The sequence below is a fragment of the Bubalus bubalis genome, chromosome 18, assembly GCF_019923935.1.
Source record: "Bubalus bubalis isolate 160015118507 breed Murrah chromosome 18, NDDB_SH_1, whole genome shotgun sequence".
NCBI classification, from domain to species: domain Eukaryota; kingdom Metazoa; phylum Chordata; class Mammalia; order Artiodactyla; family Bovidae; genus Bubalus; species Bubalus bubalis.
Genome location: NC_059174.1, coordinates 56,487,294 through 56,505,295, shown reverse-complemented (window position 1 = coordinate 56,505,295; position 18,002 = coordinate 56,487,294). Strand labels below are relative to the sequence as shown.

Sequence of the window (18,002 nt, the reverse complement as noted above, 5' to 3'; positions counted from 1 at the left end):
TACCAAGTCACTTCAGGTGTGTCTGACTCTTTGCGACCCCATGGACTGTAGCCTGCCAGGCTCCTCTGTCCATGGGATTTCCCAGGCAAGAATACTGGAGTGGGTTGCCATGCCTTTCTCCAGGGGATCTTCCTGATCCAGGGATCAAACCTGCATTTCTTCTGTCTCCTGCTTTAGCAGGCAGGTTCTTTACCACTAGTGCCACCTGGGAAGCCCCAAGCAACTGGGCAGCCCTTCCCGATTCCATCTCCATCTTCTCGAGGTTCTGTGCTTGGATACTGCAGAACTCAGATACAGGGGAAGCCTGTGTGGCCACATGTGTCCAGCTGCTCGGCCGTGGAGGACAACCCAGGATCAGAGAGTTCTGAGGGGGCAGCCTGGGACCTGCCTGGCTACAACAGCTCATAAGACTGCTGGGGGAGAATAGAGTCAATACTTTACAAAAACTGTAAAGGCAGCATAACCTTTAAAATTGTGAATCAGGACTTCCCTGGAGGTGCAGTGGATAAGAATCTGCCTGCTGATGCAAGGGACACAGGTTTGATCCCTGGTCCAGGAAGATTCCCCATGCTGGAGGGCGACTAAGCCCATGTACCACAACCACTGAAGTCCGAGTGCCTAGAGCCTATGCTAGGCAACAAGAGAAGCCACTGAAATGAGAAGCACGGGCACCAAAACGAAGAGGAGGTCCCACTCGGCTGCAACTAGGGAAAAGCCCTCTCAGCAACGGAGACCCAGCACAGCTAAAAATAAATATTGAAAAAGAAAGAAGTCAGAGTCTTGGACTCCATCCCAGACCAACTGAACCAGAATCTGCATTATAAGAAGATCCCCCGCCCGAGCCACCAACCCCCACCTCCACCCCGTCCCGCAGTCCAGGGGATTCAATGCTTATTAGTTTGAGAAGCACCACTCTTGGTATACACCCGCCGCATTCAATGACCCAGTTCCCCAGTGATGGACACCCAGGCTATTGACCGCTGTGGGGCAGGCCCCTTATATATCTACAAGAAGGCTTCTCTGGAATACTCACCAAAGCAGGATCACTGGACCAAAAGTCTTACTCTTCATCGATTTCACCAAGTACTGGTAAGCTTTTGCTCAGATAAGGATTCATATCTCACCACACCCTCAAAAATGCCTGCAGCTCATTCACTCATCCAGCAAATAGTCATTGAATCTTATTATGTGCCAGTTACTGCTGTAGGAACAAAGCACACAACACCGTTGCCCTCAGGGAACTCACTTCTGGAGGAGGGGCAAACAAGGGGCAGATAAATAAGTAAAACACAAAACATTGGGAATTCCCTGGTGGTCCAATGGCTAGGACCCAGCACTTTCAATGCCAGGGCCCAGGTTCCATCCCTAGTTCTGGAAGTAAGTTTCCACAAACCTCATTGTAGGCAGATGCTTTACCGTCTGAGCCACCAGGGAAGTACCTCCAGGGAAGTATATATATATTACGGATGGGAGTAAATGCTTTGGAGAAAAGTAAGGCAGAGTAGGCAGAGTAAGGTAGAGTTAGCTTCCCTGGTGGCTCAGAGAGTTAAGAATCTGCTTGCAGTGCGGGAGACATGGGTTCAATCCCTGAGTCAAGAAGATCCTCTGGAGAAGGAAATGGCAACCCACTCCAGCGTTCTTGCCTGGAGAATTCCACGGACAGAGGAGCCTGGCGGGCTACAGTCCATGGGATCGCAAGGACTGGGACACAACTGAGCCACTAACACTTTCACTTTCAAGGCAGAGTGAGGGGATAGAGATGCAAAGAATGTCAGAGGAGGGTTATAATTGTAAGTGGGTCATGCACTGAGTGGTTAATTCAGCAGGACTGTTGTTTACCTTACAAAGAAAAGTTTGGCCCTTGCCCATTCTCTGGAAGATAACCTGTAAGCCCTTGGAGTATTCTGCCTAATAACAGTGTCTTTCTTTACCCAGGGGCCTTGGGCCACGACAGATAGTCTATCTCAATAAGGTGATTCGTGGTGGAGGTCTGGGGGCGTGCTGGACCTGCAGGGGAGCTGAAGACTAAAGCTAGCAGCGCAGGCAGATAGCCACGTGCCTACGGACCAACACCCAGTAAAAGCAACCTAGACACCAAAGCCCAGGGGGCTCTCCGGGGGGGCCATACTCTGTACGTGTTATCACACATTGGTGTTGGGCAATGTAAGCACCGTCTATACGACCCCAGGGGAGAAGGCGGTTGGAAGCACAGGCCTGGTCAGCCCTCGACCTAGCCCCGTGCGCCATTTTGTCTCACTGGAATAAACCAACATCCTGAGTAGAGGAGCTTTTCCGAGCTCTGTGAGCCCTCCTTAGTGATTCCCGGACCTCGTCTCAGGGATCTCCAGCTACAGCAATGAAGGAAGTCTTCACGGAAGATGGCAAGAAGGGAAGAACTCAGGCAGACATCTGGTGGGGAAGAGGGCTCCGGGAGTGAGAACTGAACTACTGAAGTTCTTTTCTGTTATTTATTATTTTTGGCTGCACTGGGTCTTCACTGCTGCGCACGGGCTTTCTCTAGCTGTGATCAGCGGGCTCCTCATTGCAGTGGCTTCTCTTGTTGTGGCAGAATGGACTATAGTGTGTACAGGCTTCAGTCGTTGTGGCCCACGGGCTTAGTCGCTCCACGGCATGTGGAATCATCCCAGACCAGGGATCAAACCCACGTCCCCAGCGTTGGCTGGCAGATTCTCAACCACTGGATCACCAGGGAAGGCAGTAACTACTAAGGTTCTGAGATGGGATTGTGCATGGCATGGGAAGGGTGGGAGAAGAGGAAGGGGTAAGTGATATCAGAGGACTATTGGGAGCAGAGGTTCCAGAGCCTTCTTGGCCACCATGAGGACACCTTCACTCTGAATGAGGCGGGAGGCACTGCAGGCTGTTCAGAAGAGGAGCGACCTGCCCTGACTTACATCTTTAAAGGGTCACACTGGCGGCTGTGTGCGATAAACAGAGAGTAGGCAGACAGGGATGAGAGCATGGAGACCAGATAAGAAAGTTGTGACAATCCCAGTGAGAGATGAGGGTGGCTGGGAGGGACTGGGGTGGCGAGGATGAAAAGTGTTGAGAAATGGTCTCGATTCCTGATCTGTTTCGGAGTGGGCAGGGTTTGGTAGCAAAACAGATGTGTGGCACGCGAGAAAAGAAATTCAAGGGCGAGACTGAGGTCGGGGCGGAGGGGTGGAACGGATGAAGAGACTCTTTACTGAGAAGACCAGGACTCTAAAAGGAGCTCATCTGGAACGAGAGAGGGGTGGAGGTCAGGAGCTTGGTTTTGAAGGTGTATTTGTTGAGTAGGCAGTTGGACGTGAAGTGGGGAATTTAAGAGTCAGATCTGGCTGGAGACATGAAAAGTGGGAGTCGTCAGCGTGTCGATGGTATTTAAAGCCACGATGAGATCACCAAGGGAGTGAGCGTAGACAGAGGGAAAGAAGAGGGCCAGATGCTTGATCATGTAGAGGTTCACAAGAAATAAACAGCACCAGGCACGGAGGAGAAGCAGTCAATGAGTTAAGAGAAGGGCCAGGAGAGGGTAGTGTCTCAGAAGTCGAGGAAAGACTTCAAAGGAGCAGGAAGTGATCCACTCGTTAAGTGCAGCCGATGCATCAAGTAAGGTGAACCCCAAAGAGCCAGCCACTGGCTTCAGTAACACAGATATCACTGGTGTCCGTCAAAGGGGCACAGTTGGTAAAGTTTAGCAGGGGAGGAAGCCTGCAGGGAGTGGGCTTAAGAGAACAGGAGAAGAGAAATGCCAGGCAGGACATGTAGCCAACGTTTTGGAGACTTGCAGTCAAGGGGAGCCAAAACTGGGAGGAGAGCAAGAAGGCTGAGAGCAGGCTGTTTAAAAAAAAAAAAAAAATCTTTTCCATGGAACATGGGAGAAATTGTAGTATGTTCATATGATAATGGGGAAGGAAAAAAATTGATGATGTCAGTGAGGGAGCAGAGAACTGCTGGCTGGAACAGTGTCCTCAAGGAGGTGAGAGGGGATGGGGTACCTGGCGCCAGTGGAGGGGTCTGTCTTAGAAGGGGGTGAAGATTGCTCATCTATAGAAATGGGAGAGGAAGTGGAGGATGTGGGCACAGAAGCAGGTAGATGGCAAGACTGACACTTCTAGTTTCTGCTGTTTCGATGGATGAAAAGTGGTATTTTGTTGCTGGGGAGAAAGATGGCGACCAGGGCCAACATCCTTAATAACACGGATCCAGCTCTAAAGAAAGAATTCACGTGAATTCACTGAATTTCTTGGGCATCTTTCTCTCCGAAAGCCCAAGTCTGGTTTCTCCGCAGGCGCCTCTCCGTCTTTTTCCCTCTTAAATGTCTTGCCGGTTTTTTTTTGTCTCTCCTTGCATTTCCTCTACCTGCCCTCTCCCATCCACCTTGTTTTTCTATCTCTGTGTATTCTCCGCGTCCTTCTCTGTCTCCCCTTCCCTTAGCGTTTGCACCGGGGCCTCTGCTCCAGGCCTGGGTGTGGGGCCAACTTTCTCGCTCCAGCCAGCACTTCCAACCAGAACTTCCAGTTCCTGCTTGACAAAGAATCCCATTTTGAAGCCAAGCTAGGGTGGGGCACCCCCCACCCCCACCCCAGGAACCTTGGGCTGCCTCCATCGCCAGATTTACTTACATAACAAGTCACGTTTGTGGCCTTTGGTTCATATCAAACTCTGGTCTAAGCATCTTCAAACATCATTAACTCATTTACTCCTTCTCTATGAGGCAGGTGCTACTGAGAGCACCATTTTACAAATGGGACCCTGAGTCAGAGTGGCCGAGTCTCTTGAACTCAGCTCTGAACCACCAGGAACACTCTGTTTTTGTCCTTTCCCTTTCTTTCTCTGATCCATGAGACCCCCCTGGATTCAGTCTAATTGGTACGTGCCTGTCAGCAGCTCACTGCCCTCCGTGGGCTCTGGTTCATCCCGTGAGGGGGTGGAATACTCCTAGTCCTTAGTGGGGTCCATGACCTCACTTCAGCAAGAGTCAGCCAGTCATAAGCCCTAATGTCAGTGTTGACCTGGTACTCACCCCTCAGCAAATACCAAAACCAGCCACCCCTACTCTAAGTTCCAGCCCTTCCCAAGTGAGAGGCTTTTTCTGGAAATGTGAACCCAGGCCACCAGAGGGCACAAGTACCCCGACTTCCCACGCAAGCCTGTCACCTCACTTAACCCCACATCTTCCCTCCTGGCACTCACCCTGAACCCAAACTGATTGGAAAAGAGTGAACTCGGGGACTTCCCTGGTCGGTCCAGTGGTTAAGACTCTGTGCTTCCAATGCAGGGGATGCAGGTTTGATCCCTGGTCAGGGAACTCAGATCCCAGTGCAACAACAAAAAAAAAGGGAGGGGGGCAGTGTTGCTGAACTCTGTCTCTACTCTGGGCCCAGTCCTGGGAGGTGGGCTAATTCCAAGGTGGGGAAGGACAGTGACCTCTGTCACCTTGAGCGGCATTCACAGCTACGACCCAGCCCACTCCCACCAAAACCTGATCCCAACACAGGCACGTCTAGTGCTCATTATCAGTGTCAACGCACAACACCAGCTCAACCGTATTTCAACACCTCCACATCCAAACACTCAGTCTTGGTCTCTTCTCCAGCCCCAACCCAACTGGACTCCATCCACAGCATTATTCCCAGACCCCTCCATTCTACAACTCAATCCTATCCCCTAAACCTACTCCAACCCCACCCTCACCCCAGGTCCATTCTCTTCCCCAAACTTGCCTGCTAGCATCAGATCCCCCCCACCCCCAACTACACCCCTTACCATCCTAAACATGACCACAAACTTTTCTTCCTTGTGTAGGGAAAATTTGTGAAATGCTTGAAGATGGACCCAATGATACCATCAATGGAACACTGGACGAGTTATGATTGGGTGGGGTCTCAGCTTCTTTTACTGTCTGAGCTACTTTACCACCCTGTGAATGATAAACAGTTGATAGCAGTGCAAATAATTCTCATCCATAACCGAGTAAATGACTTTTGTCTGGTGGAAGTACAATTCCCTCCCCTCCATATAGAATAGGGCTTCCCAGGTGGTTCAGTGGTAAAGAATCCGCCTGCCAATGCAGGAGACGCAGTTCCATCCCTGGGCCAGGAAGATCCCCTGGAGAAGGGAATGGCAACCCACTCCAGTGTTCTTGCCTGGGAAAGCCTGTGGACAGAGGAACCTGGTGGGCTATGGTCCACAGGGTGGCAGAAAGTTGGACACGACTTAGCGATTAGACAACAGCAACACAGGATAAGCCACTTTTGTATCTATTTGTTAGTTCGTTTCAGCACTTCTTATTGCCCAGATGTGTGTGGTTCTTTGTAACACCTTGCTAGCTCCATCACTTACTAATGAATCCAAATAACATCTTTGACATATGTTCATTTTATAGATGCAGGAGTGTCATGATTAGATCTTCTGTTTTTGTTTTTTTTTTTTTAACCTTTTAACACTAGATTTGACCCTTATATACAAACCTTTAATCTCTCAATATGGGTCACACCAGTTTTGAGATGAAGGCTTACTCCATCCATCTCAGTTCCTCATCCCCATGACACCACCGCTGTCTCTCTTTCCAGACCTCATCTGATCCCCATCCCTGGCTTTCTTTCAAATTCTGACTCCACCTTGGTCCTCTCTAATCCCTAATCCTGCCTCCTCCACCCCCTGGGATTAGCTCATGGGATCCACCCAGGCCCAGTTCCAGGAGACGCCTTCTCATTCCTCAAACACCTAAAAACACTGTCTCTTCCTCCTTCCTCTTCCCCCTCATCCGGCCCCCAGACGCCCCAGAGGTCTCTGATTCCTGCTTCTCCCTCCCCACCTACGCCCCGTGGACTGCCTCATCCCTGCTCCTAAAAGGCCACGTTTATCCAAAATGTTGCTTTCCCAGATCCAACCCCTGCCCACATCCAATCTAAGTTGACTTTCTATCCACCGACCTGAGGATTCCCTTCTTATGTCTGATTCGGAGAGAAGGGCAGGGTAAATTTCGGCATTCTTGTGTTTTCCAGAAGAAAAAGGGCTGGAGATGGAGTTGGAAGTGGCTGGAGATGAGGCTGAGAACTGGAACTTAGATGTGTTTAGCTTGACATGGAGAATTAAACTTGAGAACGGCTGTGGACGGGGATGGGTCTGAGGGATGGGCTGATGGTTAAGCGTGGAGAATGGTTAAAATTAGGTAGGGAGGTGGGAAGAGGATGGAAAATGGCCGGGAACTGATATATATTAAGAGTATGGGTAGGGTTGGGTAGGAGGGACTCCCCTGGTGGTCCAGTGGCAGAGGAACCTGGAAGCTTACACACAGTCCATGGGATCACAAAGAGCTGGACACGACTGAACAGCAACAAGGTTGGAGGGGAGATAAGAAAGTGGGATGGAAACTTGGGTTGATGTTGGAGAAGACCCCCCACCCCCACCCCAGGGGATTTAAGGTGGACCTGGAGAAGGAACTGGGCTCTTCCCTTCCCTCCCAGATGGGTCCTGCTGCCTGAAAGTTCACAGTGGGTTCAACTTGGGCGGAACCAGATCTGGGTCCTAGCTTGTCCTGGGAGCTCCGCCCCACTGAGAAGGGCCAAGCCCAGGCTGGGGGTGCCTGAAGACAGCCTGCTGAGCCATTGGGGGTGGAGAAGGGAAGGCCAGCAACAGGGAAACGATGAAGGCGCTGGGGGAGGGAGTTCAGGGGTTAAAAGCCATGGGTTGAGGCTGAAGTTGGAGGCAGCTGGCAGCAGAAGTCACGCGGGGCCCCAACCGAGGTAGGGTCCGCCTATGGCAGGGGCAGGAGCACTGGGAGGGAGGAGGGTTGGAGACAGCGGGAGACAGCTGAGTCAGGGAGATGGAGGCAGAGGCCAGAGGCAGGGTTCCAGACAGAAATTTGCAGAGGTTTGAGAGGTGAAGCGGACAGGGAGGCCTGGCGTGCTGCGATTCATGGGGTCACAAAGAGTCGGACACGACTGAGCGACTGAACTGAACTGAACTGAACTGAACTGAGAGGTGAAGCAGCAGAAAGATAAGATGCTCAGTTTTAGACCAGGGATCCGAGAGAGGAAAGGTGCCTGCAAAGGGTAGAGAGGGGCAGGAGAGTGCACAAGGATCCAGCTGGCTGGAGGGCTGGGGTGGAGGGACTGGCCACCCAGGGGGAAGGGCATCGAGAGAGCTGCAGAGAGAGCTGCAGCCCCTGGGAGGGATGTGCAAGCTGCCCCTCCCATCGCGTTACCGGGACCCCCACCCCACCCCCACACACACACCAAGAATGGAACTGGGAGATGGGGGGTCGGTGCAGCTTCCAAGGTCAAGGTTTTCAGAGTAAAGGAGAGGACACTCAAGACTGGGAAACCCGCAGAGCAGAGCAGGCAGGGAGTATCCAGAGGGTATGGAGTATCCAGAGATGGGGGATTCTGGCCCGCTCTTACTCCCTTTCAACTTCTCAGGCTCCGCCCGCCCTGCCCCCCACCACAAAGTCACCATGTGGCCCCTGGCCGCCGCGATCTCTTTCCTGACGGTGGCCTGGTCAGGAGGTAAGAATGCAAGGCGCCGGGGCGGAGGCGGAGGCGGGGTGGCCACTGCCAACAATGGTACGAGGCGGGAGCGGCAGGGAGCCGCAAGCTCCGCCTCCAGCCCGCTGGTGGGCGGGGCGGGGCGGGTCCCTGGGGTGCAGGCGTGATTCCTGCGTGTCCCTGCGTGACCTGGTGACCCAGCTGGGGTCAGTCCATGCTCCGCACCTACCCCAGACCTCTCCCTGGGGTATCCCGGTTCAGATGGGCTTGCCCTATTGTTAAGCCTTCTAGATCTTGCACACCAGCCCTCTCACTGACTGTCGTACTCTGTACCGGAAAGTCCATCCCCAAGACCTTCCCAAGTTCAAGAGTTAGAAGACATAGACAGGGGTTCAAATCCCGATGCCTGGGGTCACAGTGGGATGACTGAGTGAGCATGTGTATGAGTGTACACGCACACACACACACACACAGACAAACACACCCTGCTTTATCGGTAGTATTCTGTCTCTAGTCTCAGGCCTTTCCAGAACCTAGATTGTTCTTTAGTCCTTGATAATCATTACCGTGTTAGTTGCTCAGTCGTGTCTGACTCTTTGCAACCTCATAGACTGTAGCCTGCCAGGCTCCTCTGTCCATGGGATTTCTCCAGGCAAGAATACTGCAGTGGGTTAACATTCCCATCTCCAGGGGATCTTCCTGACCCAGGGATCCAACCCATGTCTCCTGCATCTTCTAACTGACAGGCAGATTCTTTCCTATCTGAGCCACCAGGAAGGAGACCCCAAACCTGATTCCACGCAGAGCTGGTCCCCAGATATTCCTCTTCTCCCATTTAAGTCCCCTTTCCCTGCCTTGGCAGGCGAGTTGTCTGGAAACCCCATTCATCCATTCATTCAACAGACAGCTGAGCAGCAGGCACCGTGCTAGGTGCTGTACAAGTAGACACAGTTGCTGTGTTCAGCACCCAGAACCTAGCAGAGATGGATGCTGGCATCATTCAGACAATTCCCCAAATAGTTAACACTGTGATGCAAGGTGATGGTTTCAAGGAGCCAACCTGGAAGCCCAGAGATGTGGTGGCGGTTCCTGGCCCAGAACCAGGGCCCCCAAAGGACTTGATGCCTGAGCTGGGACCTGAGGGAGGGGGTCCTCAGGCACCCATCACCACTCTTGGGCTGAAGGCAGGGTAGCTTCTGTCTTGTGGCGACACCCCTAGGACTCCCGTCTCCCCGCCTGGTGCCATGCCCTGAGCTAGGAGCTCCACATACATGTCCCCGCCTGGTGCCATGCCCCGAGCTAGGAGCTCCACATACGTGTCCCCGCCTGGTGCCATGCCCCGAGCTAGGAGCTCCACATGCGGGTCTTATGGAGCCCTCAACAGCCTGGTGAGGTAGGTGCACGGTAATTACTCCAGTTTCATAGCTGAAAAACCCAAGACTCTCAGACAGCAGGGTCCTGCCCCAAAGTCACCAGCAGTGCCTAAGTCAGGACCTTAATCCATGTTGCCCGCCCTGTCCTCCACACCCTGGACTTTATGCTCTGGTAAACCATCTCTGGAGTAGAGAATGGCAACCCCTGCCAGGACTCTTGCCTAGAGAATCCCATGTACAGAGGAGTCTGTCGAGCTACAATCCGCAGGGTCACGAAAGGGTTGAACACGACTGAAGGGATTTCGCACAAACCATCTTTATTTTCAACCTAATGGGCTTCATAAAGGCAACTTTTTTTTTTTTTACTTAGAGCATATTTGAAGTTAATATCACTATTCTAAGTGGAAAACAGCATCTTTTGCTATAAATAAAGGTAAAGGAAAAGGGCGACAGAAGATGAGATGTTTGGTGGCATTGCCGACTAAGTGAACACGAATCTGAGCAAACTCCGGGAGATAATGAAAGACAGGGAAGCTTGGCGTGCTGCAGTCCATGGGGTCGCAGAGTCAGACGGGACCTAGCGACTGAAGGACAACAATGGAAAAAAAAATCAGTTCTGCACAATGAACAAAAACAGTATTTATTGAATTGGACCAATATTGTTTTCAATTATAATATTTATTGAATTGCCTGTTGATGACAGGCAATTTCCCTTTATGACCTCCTTCAATAATAGGCAATTTCCCTTTCTGACGTCCCCCATAATAGGAAAGGCAGCTGGTTCTACTTAATTTGGGGGGTTGCCAGCCAAAGGCAACCTTCTGCTTCCTCCTGGTTTGAAAAGGTGACCTCAGCAAGACAAGAGAGATGTTAAAAGGATATGAGCGCCATCATGAAAACTTTCTCCTGTTAAAATCAGGTTTGAAAGAGAAGTGATGATGACTCAGTTTCTGAGGGTGCAATTAATAGCACTCCCTGCTCCCTGAGTGCTTGCTCCACACCAGGTCCTGTGTGTGTCTTGAATGTAGGATCTTATGGAACCTATGACTGTCCGATGAGAGACGAACTATAACTTTCCCTCCTTTACAGCAGAGAAAACTGAGACTAGTACCCAGCCAGGAAGTGGCACATTCAGGATTAGATGTCCTTTTATTTTTTTCAATTTCTTTGCTTATTTTATTTGTCTTGACTGTGCTGGGTCTTGGTTGGTGCACTGGGCTTTCCCCAGTTGTGGCGAGCAGGGGCTACGTTTCCTTGCGGTGCTCAGCTTTCTCAATGTGGTGGCATCTCGTTGCAGGGACTCTAGAGCATGCAGGCTTCAATGGTTGCAGTGCACAGGCTTAGTTACCCCTCAGCATGTGGGATCTCCCGGGACCAGGGATCAAACCTGTGTCGCCTATGTTGACAAGTGGATTCTTAACCACTGGGCCACCAGGGAAGCTCCAGGATTAGACCTTCTTTGTCTCTGTGTGGACTGCTGTGCGTCCAACCTGGGTCTCCTGTACTGCAGGCAGATTCTTTACCATCTGAGCCACCAGGAAAGTTCCCTTCACAGAGGTTATGAATGCTATTTAAGGTCATGAAGGCATTCAGCAAATGTGTTTAGAAAGGATGGAGGAATGGATGGATGGATACTGCCTAGGTAGGTAAGGTAGGCCCACCTCTACTCCTGGAAATCAATCCCTATGGTGGACCAAGACAGAAAATTCAGGTGGGAAGAAATCAGGCTTCTGCTTACATATCAGAAGCTTCCTCATTCCCCAAACCCTTCTTTTAATCTCCAGTGGAGGGTTTGGCGCTTCTAGAAAGAAGGGACATCAATCTCTTCGCCCCAGCTCATCTCCACTACGTAGAAAATGGCAATGCCCAGAGACCAATAAATGAATCATCAATTCCTGGCCACCCAGAGCAAAATTTTGACTCACTCCCCAAGCCCAAGAACCATAATGCCCAGCCTCCTTTCCCTGTGAACCCCAATTCTCTAACACGTTCTCTCCTCCACCAGGCATCTCTCAGGAGTACCCCAAGATTCTCAATGGGACCAATGGGACCAACAGGTTCCTCCCTGGTGGCTACACCTGTATCCCCCACTCTCAGCCCTGGCAGGCAGCCCTACAAGTGCAAGGGCGGCTGCTCTGCGGGGGAGTCCTGGTGCACCCCAAATGGGTCCTCACCGCAGCGCACTGTCTAAAGGAGTATGTGGGGCATGGGGGAGTGAGGGGTGGGGATGAGACTGTAACTGGCATGGTGCGTGGGTGGAGCAGAATTTGAAGATGAGGTTGGAGTTGGGTTGTGATGGGCATGGGGTGAGCATGAGGTTTGATGGAGATGTGGGGGTATGGGTATGGACAGGGAGTCCCAGCAGAGAACTTGGAGGGAACTGGAGTCAAGGATGTGGAAGCAGACACCTTTGGAAATAAGGAAGGGGGGTGGGGAAGGGTGAGACTGGGGATGGGAATGGAGACGAGCTCCTGGACCCCTCTGACCACCGGCTTCTTGCACCCACAGAGGGTACAGAGTGTACCTGGGCAAGCATGTCCTGGCACGTGTGGAGGCTGGGGAGCAGGTGAGGGAGGTGGCTCGAGCTATCCCCCACCCTCGGTACCAGAGCAGCCCCACCCACCTGAACCATGACCACGACATCATGCTTCTGGAACTGAAGTCCTCTGTGCAGCTCACCAGGCACATCCAGACCCTGCCCCTCTCCCACCATCACTGCCTGCCCCCTGGCACCTGCTGCCGGGTGTCTGGCTGGGGCACCACCACCAGCCCCCAGGGTACGCACCCGCACGGATGGCTGGCGGCCACACAGAACGGCTGGGGAGACTGGGGCAGAGACGGGAGGGCAGGTCAGAGCAGGAGTCTTTATAGATAAAACTAGATTATTAGACATGGGTTAAGTCATGAATCACATAGTGATATATAAAGGTATATATATCCTTCATGTAAATATAGAAGTGTAAATACGTAAAAATATAAATATGAAGTTATATAATGTCACATATAATGTATAGTTTTGTATATCCTTTATAGAATATATAAATGTAGCATATATAAATATATATAAACATAAATGTATATTTATAAAGAATATGCAAATGTGTGAATATATATCAAGTTATATTTATATTCTATATAAAGAATATATAAATATAATTGTATATATAAGGTTATATTTATATTCTATGTAAAGAATACTTAAATATATGTAAAGTTTTATTTATAAAGAATGTATAAATATAAATGTATAAGTATATATATAGTTATATTTATAGTACATATTTATAAAGAATATGCAAATCAATGTATAAATATATATAGCTATATATAATATGTCATATCATGTAAATGATTAGTTATATTTCCTTTATATAAATATGCATAAATTTACCAATACAGAGCTATAATTACATATGTTATATACCATATATAAAATTATGTTTCCTTTATATAAATATATATAAACTTATATGTAAAAATATATGTAATATATAGTATATGTACATATTTATTTGGATCATATTTATATGGATTGACATAGTAAAACATCTGTATATAAATATGTAAATTATAGAAATTAGATTTATTTCCTAAGCTATAAATGATATATTTATTTAAATACATTGTATTCAAATAACATATATTATACATAAGCATGTATTTAAATATATATGTATCATTTATAATTTAGAAACTAAATTTAATATATTGGTTATTAAGTATAATAAAATATAAATAAATACATCTTTTGGATATAAATATATATATATATGACTGTAAGTTGAGCTCTATAGCAGCAAGAGCCTTTTGCACCTCCTTAGCCATCCCTCGCTCTCCCCTCGTCTCATCTCCACATCTCTCTTCCCAGCGTGCCCCACCCTTCTTCCCACCACTCTTTCCTGCTCTCTTGCATCTCCTTCCGTCTCTCCTCTTCCCTGTGTTTTCCCCATCTCTGGTTCTCTCTCATCACTGCTGCCTTCCTGTCTCTTCCCACCACCTTCTCTCCATCTTTCTGCATCACTTTCTCCACCTCTGTCCTCACCTACCTCCCCACTTATATCTCTTGCTGAGATGTATTTATTTACCCCGTACCATTCCTCTCCATCTTTCTCTCTACTTCTCATCCTTTCTTCGAGCTGTCCCCCACCTTCTCTCCACATTTCTGTCTTCCATCACTTTACCCAAATACATATCCCATCTCTTCTCCCATTTTTGTCTTCCCATCGTTATTTTCTACAGACTTGCTGCCCATCCAACTTCCACCCCATGAACCTGTCCAGAATAGACATCCTTAGACCTTCCTCTCTCTCTCCTCCTCAGTGACTTACCCCCAAACCCTCCAATGTGCCAACATCGAGCTTCGCTCAGATGAAGAGTGTCGTCAAGCCTACCCGGGGAAGATCACACCCAACATGCTCTGTGCCGGCACAAAAGAGGGTGGCAAGGACTCCTGTGAGGTGAGGCCAAGGGGGTGGTGGGTTGCCACAAGCCAGGAGGTGGGGACTGATGCTTGGGGGGAAGGATTTGCTTCCAGCCTTGGGCAAACCAGTCTTTGCAATGTGAGATGTCTCTTAGCATAGAGGGTCAGGATAAAAAGAGGGTACCCACTGCTGGCAAACAGAATTCATCTTAAGCCTAGGCTTTGACTGGTAGTGGCTACCCAGATCCTTGTGTTGAGATATATAAATGTTGGATCTCCTTTGGTTGTGAGTGACAGAAACCCAACACAAACTAGCTTCAGCAAAACCTTGGCTTTTGTGACTGAAAAGTGCAGGATGTCTTGTTTCAGGCATGGGTGGATCCAGGTGCCCATATGATGTTTAAGAATCTCTCTAACTCTCAGCTCTTCTGTTTTGGTTTCATTCTCAGTTAAACTTTCCCCATGCCATATAGCATGTTGGCCCCAGCAGCTTTGGTCTTAAATCTTACCCTCTAAGGAACCATCTTTGAAAGAGAGAGGATCTCCTTTCCAACTGTGTACATAATCTCTGAGCGTGATTCTCTTACTAGGCTGACTTAGGATATCTGACCCTTGAACAACACGGGTTAGGACTGCATGGGTTCACTTATACATGAAGTTTATTTCAATAGTAAGTACTACAGTAAATACATGATTCAAGGCTGATTGAATCCGCAGATGCAGAACCTCAGACACTGAGGAACAGCATATATATAGAGGGCTAATTACAAGTTATAGGGGGAGTTTTATTGTGCACAGAGTCCGTGCCCTTAACCCTTGTGCCATTCAAGGGTCAGCTGTATTGTGTCTTGAGCCACCACTCTAGCCAGAGCTGTGGGGTTCTCTGATGGACCAAGTCTGAGTCATGTGACTAGCTGTGGGGGCAGACAGAGGCATAGACAAGTTGTATGGATTGTAAGTGGGAGAGAGGGCAGTCTCCAAATGAAGAAAATCAGGAGGCTGTCATCAAAATAAGGGGAAATGGGTACTACACAGGCAAAAAAAAAAAAAAAAAAAAAAAAAAACAAAAAAAAAAACAAAAAAACCCTATGCCCAAGAGAGGGGGGCTTCTTAAGATTGAGTTTTGGTTTCATGGGAAATGGTATGATAATGAAGTAGTAATATGAGCCTTATCAGTTAGTAATGTCTGCCCTGGGCCCAGAGGGAGAAGTGGCCCTTCAGGTGTATTGCATACCCTACCAGGAACACGGCTGGATTAACTCAATAGTAAGACGACACCAAGGAGCCGTAAAGTCGAAGCAGGGTTGAGAGGTGGGGAGGGGTAGCAGGTGAGATCTGGGGCCAGAGAACCAAGAACAGTGGTGTGAGGTAAGCCACCACCATTTTAATGGGACTGAAGAACAGAAAAACAGGGAGAGACACAGAAATGTCTGTCTGTTTCTCTGTCTCAGAGTTTATCTCTCTCTGTGTTCGTCAGCTTATCTCTGTTTCTCTCTCACACCCTCTCTCTGTATTCCTGTCTCTATCTCTGCCTCTATGTGTGTCTCTGCCTTTGTTTAGGACACCCCGCCTCTCTCTTTCTCCCACTTAGGGTGACTCCGGGGGTCCCCTGGTCTGTAATGGAACACTTCATGGCATCATCTCCTGGGGAGACTTCCCATGTGGGCAGCCCAACCGGCCTGGTGTCTACACCCGAGTTTCTCAGTATGTTCCATGGATCCAAGAAACAATTCAAAAGCGGAAAACTTGTAAACAGGAATGGACGAAGGGCCCACAATAAAAGTCGGGTTGGCGTTCCTGCCCCCTTACTCGGTTTGCCCAGCCCTTTCCTGTCCCTCCCAAAGCCTTCCACTTGCACCAGCAACCCATGTTCTCCAAACTTCCAATGCCAGCTGACACTGCATGTTTCAAAAGCATTCAGTCATTTTCAGCATCATGCTCTCCCAGACATTGCATCACTGAAACATCCCAGTCCCCTGAACGTCCCAAAGAAGACAACACTCCGGATGCCCCAACTGTTTCAACATAAACCTAGATCACCATCTGAATGTGCAATCTGTGGAACACTTGAATGCCTCTGTCTGCCCATCTCAACGATATTCTATGTTCTGTGAATGGAACTTCCTTGACAACATCCTATACCCCTTCAAGTATTTATTCACTGCCAATATTCTAGATCCGTCTATGTTTTGTACGCAAGAGAGTTCTAGACTCCCAAGACATTTCTTCCTGAAAATATTCTTTTGTCTGCAGCATCTTCTGCCCTGACAACATTATGTGCACCTCTGATTCGTCACAGCTAACGTTGGAGCCGCGTGATGGTTCGTTCATTCAAACGAACCTCGGGAAATTCCTGGAGACATTTCTGGGTCTCCCCAGTTGTCCTATTCCTACCTACATTCCATGTTCTACCAGTATTCCCTGTCTCTGAACCCCGGTGGGCATTCAATATCAACAGTGCTCTAAACTCTAGGGTGCTGGGGTTGACTGCTCCAAGAGGCCTCCGTGCTCCTTTGCTGCTGTTGTTGTTCAGTTGCTAAGTCTGTCCGACTCTTTGTGACCCCATGGACCGCAGCACACTAGACTCCTCTGTCCTTCACTATCTCCCTGAATTTGCGCATTTTCATGTCCGTTGAGTCAGTGATGCCATCCGAGCATCTCATCCCCTGCCCGCCCCCTTCTCCTCTTGCCTTCAATCTTTCCCAACATCAGGATCTTTTCCAGTGAGTCGGGCTCTTCACATCAGGTGGCCAGAGTACTGGAACTTCAGCTTCAGCATCAGTCCTTCCAGTGGATATTCAGGGTTGATTTCCTTGAGGATCAACTGGTTTGGTCTCCTGGCAGCTATTGTCCACCAAATCTTCTGTTCTTTTACCCACAATCCTTGTTCAGTACCCCGTGCTGTTACATCTTTGTCTATGACCCTCAAGTGCAGTGGTTAAATGCCCAAGTGGAAAGTATAACAAAGGCAAAGACCGTGAGGCAGGAGCCCACCTGATGTATTAGATTAGAGAAGAAGATGCAAAGGTTGGTGGGGAACGACTGCAATGGCCCAGGTGACAGCTGATGGTGCTTGGATCAAGGTGCCATCCTCGGAGGAGTTCAGGGATCAGATTTTAGATCTGTTTGAGGGGATTGTTACACAGCGTCTGTTGATTTCAGCCAGAGAATGTGAGAAAAAGAGGAGGATCGAGGGGGCAGGAGGGATAAATTAGGAGCTTGGGACTGATGTAAACACACTACTATATATAAAGTAGATAATCAACAAGGACCTACTGTATAGCACAGGGAAGTCTACTCAGTACTCTGTAATAACCTATATGGGAAAAGAATCTGAAAAAGAATGGATATATGTATATGTTTAACTGAATCACTTTGCTGTACACCAGAAACTATCTCAACATTGTAAATCAACTATACTCCAATATAAAATAAATTTTTTTTAATGTTCAACATTAAAAAAAAAAAAAGAGGAGGATCGAGGATGACTCCAAGACTCTGGCCTGAGCAACCAGAAGGATGGAGCTGCCATTTACTAAAATAGGAGGAAGCTGAAGCAACAGTTTTGCAGAGAAAGGCCAGGAGTTTTGGTTTCAAACTGTGTATCAGATAACTAAGCAGCCGTAAACTCTGCCCTCAGCGGTTTCACAGGAAATAACACAAAGTAAATAACTGCAAATGGTGATTGTTGTCGTTATTCAGTCGCTCAGTCGT

At 48.9% G+C, this 18,002-nt stretch overlaps 1 protein-coding gene across 1 annotated transcript; it reads left to right on the top strand.

Annotated features, from left to right (window-relative positions):
• Positions 1-7,608: 7,608 nt before the first annotated feature.
• KLK13 (kallikrein related peptidase 13) lies at positions 7,609-16,920 on the top strand. Its single transcript, XM_006080003.3, has 6 exons — positions 7,609-7,754; positions 8,430-8,516; positions 11,874-12,063; positions 12,377-12,645; positions 14,189-14,325; positions 15,880-16,920. Exons 2-6 carry the CDS (start codon positions 8,465-8,467, stop codon positions 16,066-16,068), a joined length of 837 nt encoding a protein of 278 aa, XP_006080065.1. The 5' UTR covers positions 7,609-7,754; positions 8,430-8,464; the 3' UTR covers positions 16,069-16,920.
• Positions 16,921-18,002: the final 1,082 nt, after the last annotated feature.